General features: G+C 39.2%; 2 protein-coding genes across 7 annotated transcripts in view; both read left to right on the forward strand.

Annotated features, from left to right (window-relative positions):
- Positions 1–686: 686 nt before the first annotated feature.
- On the forward strand, positions 687–2,556 carry LOC117557198 (gamma-crystallin M2-like). Of its 2 annotated transcripts, none has more exons than XM_034232914.1 (3): positions 687–704; positions 1,065–1,307; positions 2,281–2,556. In XM_034232914.1, the coding sequence occupies exons 1-3, from the start codon at positions 687–689 to the stop codon at positions 2,554–2,556; spliced, it is 537 nt and encodes a 178-aa protein (XP_034088805.1). The 2 variants fall into 2 exon arrangements, with proteins under 2 accessions (XP_034088805.1, XP_034088804.1); XM_034232913.1 differs by lacking the exon at positions 687–704 and adding an exon at positions 1,018–1,029 and having other exon boundaries at positions 2,254–2,556.
- Positions 2,557–6,200: 3,644 nt separating this feature from the next.
- The window catches only part of LOC117557200 (ETS translocation variant 5-like), a 12,813-nt gene continuing 9,905 nt past the window's right edge, over positions 6,201–9,108 (forward strand). For 3 of the 5 annotated variants that reach the window (XM_034232917.1, XM_034232918.1, XM_034232920.1), the window contains exons 1-4: positions 6,265–6,546; positions 8,056–8,121; positions 8,211–8,295; positions 8,437–8,484. In XM_034232917.1, the coding sequence (XP_034088808.1) occupies positions 6,544–6,546; positions 8,056–8,121; positions 8,211–8,295; positions 8,437–8,484 (202 nt within the window). In that variant the 5' untranslated portion in view covers positions 6,265–6,543. Of the gene's footprint in view, positions 6,547–8,055; positions 8,122–8,210; positions 8,296–8,436; positions 8,485–9,108 lie in introns of all 5 variants that reach the window. The other 2 variants (XM_034232921.1, XM_034232919.1) reach the window with 2 other exon arrangements.

Raw genomic sequence — 9,108 nt, forward strand, 5'->3', positions numbered from 1 at the left:
TATGCCATATTCTTCTAAATGTGTATACTCATTGATCTGATATATAAATGTATTTAAACCTCATACTACTCTTTGCACTTTGTGGATGCTTCATTTTGTTGTACTCATTTGGCAAAGCTATGTCTCTTAAAACTTTGCTCGAGTAAAAGCCATTTCACCGCCTTGTGATGTTGTTTGTTCAGATCCGTTTCTACCAGGACGAATACTTCCAGGGTCGATTCTCTAAATCTGTTAATGACTCCAGCAACATGCGCACGTCCCTCAGCCGCAGCGGTAAGTGAGTATACGTTAAAAACTAAATTAGATATGTCTATCATTTCATCAATGTGCCTTTTAGTTTTGTTTGTATTCGGTGTTGCCGATGAGATAACGTATATGCAATATAAATCATGTCATGAGACAACACAATGTACCGAGTGCATCAAATAATACAGTTTGAGATAAAACACATTGACATCATTCATTCGCAATTTCTGCATCACCCACAGGAGAAATCAAACAGCAGCTATGGATTTTAAAACAATTGCAGCCTCAGCTAATGTGGCAACGTTAATGGAGAGCTCATTTGCATGACAATCGTTTTCCTGGCAGTGCATTTCATCCGCCTGTATAATAAAGTGGAGCATCGGGGATGCAGGGAGAACGAGGCGCTTTGATTTGATCGTGTGAGGAGGAACGGAAGAACCATGGAGCGCACAGGGAAGGTGAGAGTAACGATAATACGATGCACCACATGCTAAATGCTGTATGTCATTTTGAGCTTTTATGCATGCACTTCACTTTCTTTAAATATCTTCTTAAGACTTTTATTTATGGCTGTCTCTGAATTGATGATGATTGATATGTTAAGTTCAAAAAACGTTCAAAAATAAATACATTCTCAAATATTCTCTGTCATGTTCAACAGGGGCAAGAAGAAGCTTTAAAAAATGTTTCTGTTCCCCCTCTAGCGTACATTTTTCGTCATCATGTTCGTCACAAAACAACCAAAAAAGAAATAACTTTTACAATGACAGTATGAGTTCACAGGTCCTGCTCATAATCATTAATGATTTGGTTTCTAGATCATCTTCTACGAGGAGAAGAACTTTAAGGGCCATCACTATGAGTGCAGCGGCGACTGTCCGGAGCTCAACTCTCACATCCAGCACTGCAACTCCCTCCGGGTGGAGGGGGGGGCCTGGGTCCTCTACGAGAGACCCCAATACCTGGGCTACCAGTACGTGCTCATGAGGGGCGAGTACCCCAACTACCAGAGCTGGAACGGCTTCAACGACACCATCCGCTCCTGCAGACTCATCAGACATGTGAGGAAATAGATTTAGCTGAGCTTATAGTATGTGTTTTAATGTTTTATTTAAATGTGTAGGGGTTTATTTAGCTTGTGAACATTATTTCAGACCAACTAAGAAGCTGGTTATTACATTAGTTTAGTTTTTCTGTGTCTTTATTCACACATTTCTGATATTTTGGCTGAAGAAACTCACATTGTTTTCTTCAGCCATAAACACTAAAACAAAACCTCCAAGCTTAGCATAAAGACATAAAGACTGAAGCTTATTTTTATTTTTTAAACTTTGTGTATTGGGTTTTTTCAACAGCATACAGTTATTCTATCAGAGCATGTATCAAAAGTAGGTAAACAAATCTTCACTTCATAGAAAAATAGGTAGAGTAACAATGTAAATACTGCTTAACACCAGGGCAAACACATTCCCACAGACAGAAGACAAACAGACACACAAAAACAGACACACAAAAACACCTGTCCAGTGTTGGGACCCCTCAACAAGAGAACATAGTTTTAGCTGAGCTTATAGTATGTGTTTTAATGTTTTTATTGACATTTGTAGGGTTTATTTAGCTTGTGAACATTGTTTTCTGACTGTAATTATGTACAACAGTTGGTAGTACCATTGCATTCACATTAAATACATATTTGGTGTTTTATAATATATTTTATCCCATAGAAACACTCAAACAAAACCTCCAAGCTTAGCATAAAGACTTAAGACAGGGGTAAAAGCTAGCCAGTCCAAAAGTTAAATCTGTCCACCAACTCATCTTTAAGCTAACTTGCTTTATATTTTGTTTTTGTAAATTCAACATGTACATTTTCTACTTTTTTGTTTATTTCTAGTCTTTTTAATTTGTATTGTACAATGCCATGTCTTTTATGCTGCTGCAACACAAACGTTCTCCAAATTGGGATCAATAAAGTACTATCTTATCTCTCTCTTCTCTTATTTAAAGCTCACTAACAAAACATTATCATTTCAGCCTTCCAGCATGCACAGGATCCGCATCTACGAGCGTCCGGACTTCAGCGGCCAGATGATCGAGTTCAGCGACGACATGCCCAACCTGATGGACCGCTGGCGCTACCGGGACCTCCACTCGGCGCACGTGCAGGACGGCGTCTGGGTTTTCTACGAGCACTCGAACTACAGGGGGCGCCAGTACCTGCTGGAGAAGGGCGAGTACAGACGTCCCGCAGAGTGGGGGGCGCTTCATCCCGCCGTGGGGTCCATCAGACGGGTGGTCGACTCGTCTTAATATCACTTCCTGTTTCCCCACCTTCCTCCAGTCATTGAGTTAACTTAATAAAAGCAAACTGCAGCAGCAGAATGGATGGGAGTGGTTTGAGTTATTGGGATTGTAAATGATAATGGAACAAATAGACAACATACAGAAGGCAAGGCAGGTGTATTTATATAGTACATTTCAACACAAGGCAATTCAAAGTGCTTTACAAACAGACATATTATGAAATTACATTTAAAAGCAAAGATACATGAATAAAAGTTACAGTGCAGTGTGAGATACACACATCTGAAATGTTTAGGTCTGACTCTCAATCATTGCTAACTTTAGCAGAAATAGTTTTCTATCACCTCACTTTCTTTCTACTTTCTTGTTTAACTTGTCCTTTAGTTATTTTAGAAAAGACGTGTTTTAATATACATTTTTTACACCTGGATGTAACAGTATGACCTCATCGAGTCCATCCTCCTGTGAAGTCAATATTCTACTTATTGGAAGCCAAACTTTAGCCGAATGGAGTGGTTTTATTTATTGGGATGGTGAATGATAATGGGACGAATACACAGAAAATGTTATTTTAGTGGGTTTAATTCTTATACACAGCTGTTGTGAATATCAACAGCTGCAGGATCACACGTGCATTTCTTATGATCACATTACGATGTAAAGACAAAGGCATTATTCTACTTATTTGAAGTCAGTTTACCGTCAGAGTTTTTACAGTTTTGAAGCTGAAGGTCAAATACATAATGTTGCTTTAACAAACGAGAAAAATATAAATTGTGCATCCCTAAAATGTTTATAGGCAGAAACTTGGGAAGGACATGCATAAAATGTACTCTATATCTCACTGAAATTAGACTTGTTTTGCACGACTTCATGTCATTTCTTTGCTGGTTTTTCTAGTAGCTGATGAGCTGCAAAATCCCTGATGATTCACGAGGATTCGCCAGCAGGGAGCGATGGTATGTCAGCAGCTATTGTTCTTTAGATGGAGCACAGACACAACAGAGTCAGGGCGTTGGACAGCAGCCACTTTCACTGGCTTTGTCTGTTTGAGCTTCATTAGGTACGTTACAGTACGCCTGTGCAATAGATAGTTTGACCTCTGACCTGCTGTAAAAGTGCTGCACAGCTTCTGGAAAAACACCATTTAACATCTGAATAACAACAACAACTTAATGCATTAACATTCTGATTTGATTTTGTACTTGTTAACAATCATCTGCAGACCTTATGGCCTCGTGGTGGAAGATGCATTGAGATCATTTATGTAAGGCGAGACACTACAGGCAACATTAATGTTTTGAGACTTATGCTTTATGACATGTCTTATTTCAGACTTGTGATAAGAAAACAATCCAAAATACACATTTAGGAATTTATTTGACTATGTAGTCCATCTACATGTGTGGATTCCTCCTAAATTAAACAAAGCTAGCATCAGATAATGTCTTGTTTGCATATTTAAACATGTAAAACGGTACATTGATGAACTGTAGACACTTCATAGTGATATCTATTAGTTACTCTGTTCACATGTAAGTAGGATTACTGAAAATACAAAAATAGTTATGCATTAAAAATAGCCAACAATGCTTAAACTATCAAAAGTTAAATCAGGAAAATGTGAGTTTTAAACTGAAATTGTATTGGGTAATTGTTACTGCTAGATTAACTTGTATATATAATTGAGTACAGTCATTTAACATCAGTGCTGGACGGAGACTTCAGAGCCATCTAGTGGTGCTAAAGCTCCATTGACCTCGACAAATAAGCAGATGTTTAGAGCTAACATACACTTCCTTTTTAAGAGTCTTTTTTTGAGGGGTATGCCGATTATGATACTTATTATATTTATGAATGAAAGCTGTAATAAGATAAATCTAATTTGAATGAGGTTTTCCCTTTCCTTTCTCACATTTCACACCATGTACTGGAGTGCTGTACTTTTGCATTATGGCCACGTGCAGCGTTTATAAAATGCAATAAATAATTGTGGCCAAAAAGGAAGTCAGAAAGTACAATCATAAAAAGATACAGACAGCATTCAGGTAATCTTCATTAAAGGATTAAAGAAACGGCACCATCTCAACCTGCAGACACATTTGACAAGACGGTGTAAGAGTGCAGTTTGTCATCATTTCCTGACTCAGGATATGTTCGATCATATCTGGAGATCTGTCAGAGCGGATGAATACAAATCTGATGTGGTGTGTACAGAGTAGTGGACGTGTAAACAGGAGACGCTGCAAATCAGTAACAGAGCTGCTGAGCTCAGCTGACAATTGGACTGGAACTTTTGATCACACACACACACACACACACACACACACACACACACACACACACACACACACACACACACACACAGATCCATTCTGGCATCCACTGTCACTGATCAAGCAGTTTCTGAGAACGCAAACAGCCACTGCAAAAAATAAAGTCCAGCCGTAGAGGTCAATTGGTCTAAAGTCGAAAAACTGGACTTCTTTATTTGGATAAAATAAGTACTAATGGGGTTTTGGTTGCAAATGTAATTACATCAACAATGAGATCATGCAAAATAGTTTAAAGAATACTGCAGAAATATGTGTTTTGCTATGTTGATTGTGTTTTAACGAACTAATTCAAAGTGTTCTCGTGCAGTCCTGGACAATCATAAGCTGCAGACAGACGTACTATAGAGAATTAAGATGATTGACAGTTTTGTGACTCAACCACAATGCAGCAAAATATAACCTTCTGTCTTCTTTGTCCATTTTTGGATATAAATTCCTATCAATGTCTTTTAGACTGTTAAACACTGTATGCTGACTGCTGGCCTATGAATACACTAAATACCAGACTTAATACATAGTCAGGTGGCGTGCTTCGTGATCGCTCTGCAGCGAATGGTAATGAAGTTGAAAGAGATCAAAGCGGTATTAAGAGTGGAGGGACTGCTTCGCCACCCACTGAGATGAATGCACTTTGGAGCAGTCATGTGTGACGTGGATTAAACCAAACATGCTGCAGCAAAACGAGAGGAAGTACAGTATTTATTCACCTCGACAAAAGAGTTCTGATTATTCATGTTATGCACAGTTTTAAAAGGACAAAGGCACCTTCAGATTCTCTCAAATCCAATCTTTGTGTTAATAAATCATATTATCTAGAGAAGTAATAGTGTTTGTACTCGTTTTGTAAAGGAATCTGGACTCTAAATGATTATGAAATTCATATTAAATTGCAATTGTGTCATATTTGCCAATACATTTTGGGTAAACTAAGTACAATAGGATTTGCATGTTGCTTTAAGTTATGAATGACCAAATTAATATCATAAAACTGTATAATTTAATATATTAGGTAAGATCTTTTATGGTTTATTCTCAAACTAATTAAGGTAGTCTAAAAGAATACCTAAATAATCTTAGTAATGTTATCTAAAATAGTTAATCTTGTTTTATTATGTTATGTATTTATTAGCCTGCTTTTTAAGGAATGGCAGCTCTGGCCCTTTACGAGATCTGTGGAGACTTGAATGAACAGCAGCCATTCATAAATAAAAAAACAGGGACGGACGTCAGAGCAATCTTGAAGATGATTGGCTCTCCCTTTGAGTGACGTGGTGTTCTAGCCAATGGGAGCGCAGCCCTGGGCTCGGGGTTTAGTTCCAGCGATCAGAGCGCTTCATTGAGAAAAATCCACAGCCGAGTTTTTATCCGAAGAGCTGCAGGGGATGTAGGGAAGAGGAAATCTTGGTTTTTAAAACACTGACGACAAACTTCACATATCAAGTGAGTGCTGCGTTATTACTACTACATCACGTTGTACGAACTAGATGCTTGGAGTTGTTTTCGCGTTGTTTTCTTGCATCATTGCAGGCTGTGTGGAGCAGATACGGGCTAAGAGGCGAACGCCATTTTCTGGGAAAATCAAAGGCAACATTGCGTCCATTTTTCACGCATCTGTCAGCACTGCAGGGCGGCATTTCCGTCTGCCGCAGCTGTCTTTATGGTCTGTTAGCATCGTGAATATTTCTCTGTGCTCTGTTGTACATTTTGTCAATGGTTAGCCCCCCCTTCACCACCCCCCCTTCTTCTGCAAAGGCTCAAGTTTCACTTCATTGAGAAAAACAAGGAGGTCTCACGATGCCTTGCGTCACTCCAAAAACTCCATTCACAAATCTTTACAGTTAGTTTTATTTAAAGTCAGGTTGAAAACACCACGAACCAAAGTCATGTTGTTTATCTTGGTGTTGATATCATTAAAGCAAATGGAGTACACTTCAAATTGAACTTTTGACTTGTTTCTAACGCCCTGTTATAAGAACAATAGCAGTTGTGGCGAGGTGTTGTTTACCTACGGAAGCCCTCTGCATTCATCAAAGGACGTGTGACTTCCGTATGAGGTAATCACCATCTAAGAGTTAAAAGATAAGGGTTTGAGAACTTCTATCTCCTATTATAATACTGACTTTAACTCGTATTTGGTTAGAGAAAGATTAGTAACTGCAATACTTTTAGAGTATCCTGACCTTGTGAAATCAATCTCAACTCAAAGCTCTACTTTTTATCAGCTTTAAACCAGATGTCACTGTCCTCATTATGTGTTGACACTTGAATCAGCTCCATTAACTTGTCAAAACTGTACACATATGGTTAAGAGCTCAGAAAAAGATGGCAAGTGTCAGGGAATGATTACACTTTTCATCACAAATGGTCATATTTATAATTTAAAGCCTGTATATAATCGAAAATTAAATCATGTGTCATGTAATCTTCAGGACATTTCCCCAAACGTTGGACTATTCCTTAAAATATCTTCCTATAATTTGATCTGTTGCCTCCAACTAATCCCCTGCAGACTGGAAAGCTTCACCTGAGTATATTATGTAATTTTAACCACTAAAAAAACAACTATTCCTCATGCTTTTGTTGATGCTTGTATCATTCCTTTTTGTGACGTAAAGAAAGCATTTACTCAAACCACATATTCAACGATACCACTTTGTAAAAACATGGTAAGGTCACTACAGTGCAGACAGAAGGAGAAAACAAGGCGTCACATTTTTATAGCACCATACAGCTGCTTTCTGTTTATCCACTTAAAACCAGCATCACTACTCAAACATGTTTGAAGTGTATTTCCTCCTGCGGCGCGTCTACATGATTTAACATACAGGACGTTGCATAACGCTTTAATGACGACAAGGCTTTTATAGCCACTGTAAATCCTGCTGCTGTGGGGCCAGGATGTAAAGAGGTGCATGGCGAGAAAGAGGAACATTGGTAGAGATGATTACATTACATGTCACTTGTTAGACGCTTTTATCCAAAGCGACTTACATACTCAATACTGTGGACAATCCCCACAGGAGCAATGCTGACTGCAGTGGGGTTTGAACCTGTTCCCCCCTGATCCGAATACCAACGCACAAACCACTGCGCCACACGCCTCCCACGATCAAGCTAATTATGCCTTAAAATGTCTCTAATATTTCCTCCCATTCCCTTATTGTTCCAGGGTGAAGACTCCTGCAACATGGACGGCTTTTACGACCAGCAGGTCCCCTTTGTGGTCCCTGAGAGTGTGAGTTATCGTCCTCTGCTTCACATTTCTGACGTTTAACTTTGATTTATGTTCACTTAACAGTTTTTCTTTACTTTTTTTAAATGTAGAAATGTCCCGTAGAGGGAGCAGAGAGATGTCTCAGCGACAGGAAGAGGAAGTTCATGGACACAGAGCTGGCTCAGGACACAGAAGGTGGGCTCATCATGTCCACATGTCAAAGTGTTTACTGTGTCAGTGGTTACACAACACAGTACGAGAGAGAGAGAGAGATTCGGAAACATGTTGTCTCTTTGGAAACGTCAATATTCATTTTGGCTTATAACTGACTTTCAGAGCTCTTTCAAGACCTGATCCAGCTCCAGGAAATATGGATCGCAGAAGGTGAGAGTGCAAGAATCACGACACAAAACACACAACTTCTCCATCAAAGACTGTATGAACGTCTCTGATTGAAGCAGTGTTGTGTCACCCCTTCGATAGGTATTTTAAAGGCAAGACACTACAGGCGTTTATTTGATTAACGTTGTCTATTTACCTCTGCAGAATTCTCATGTATTCTCCAAAAGTTAGCATTAGATTAAGTCTCATTTGTGCATAGTTATACATTACTTTTAAGAAGTTCAAAGTTAGTTGTATTTAGTTATGTTATATTAAGAATAGTTTAACAATACTTCAATCAGGAGAGACGGTTTTCATGTAAGAATACATATTTATTGCAGAGATACACAAATGAATGTAATGGTGATTTTGGCGATTAGGCCCCGTCGTGCAGGAAGTATCATTCGGGAGGGGAGAACCGATCCGATGAAACCCCCCGGGGTCTAGACCCTGGTGGTGAATGGATAGTTGGGTCGGTCTGAAGGGGAGGGGCTTAGCTTGACTCTGGTGGTGGTGAATGGATAGTTGGGTCGGTCTGAAGGGGAGGGGCTTAGCTTGACCCTGGTGGTGGTGAATGGATAGTTGAGTTCAGTCTGAAGGGGAGGGGCTTAGCTTGACCCTGGTGGT

This window comes from Gymnodraco acuticeps, unplaced genomic scaffold, assembly GCF_902827175.1.
Source record: "Gymnodraco acuticeps unplaced genomic scaffold, fGymAcu1.1, whole genome shotgun sequence".
NCBI classification, from domain to species: Eukaryota; Metazoa; Chordata; class Actinopteri; order Perciformes; family Bathydraconidae; genus Gymnodraco; species Gymnodraco acuticeps.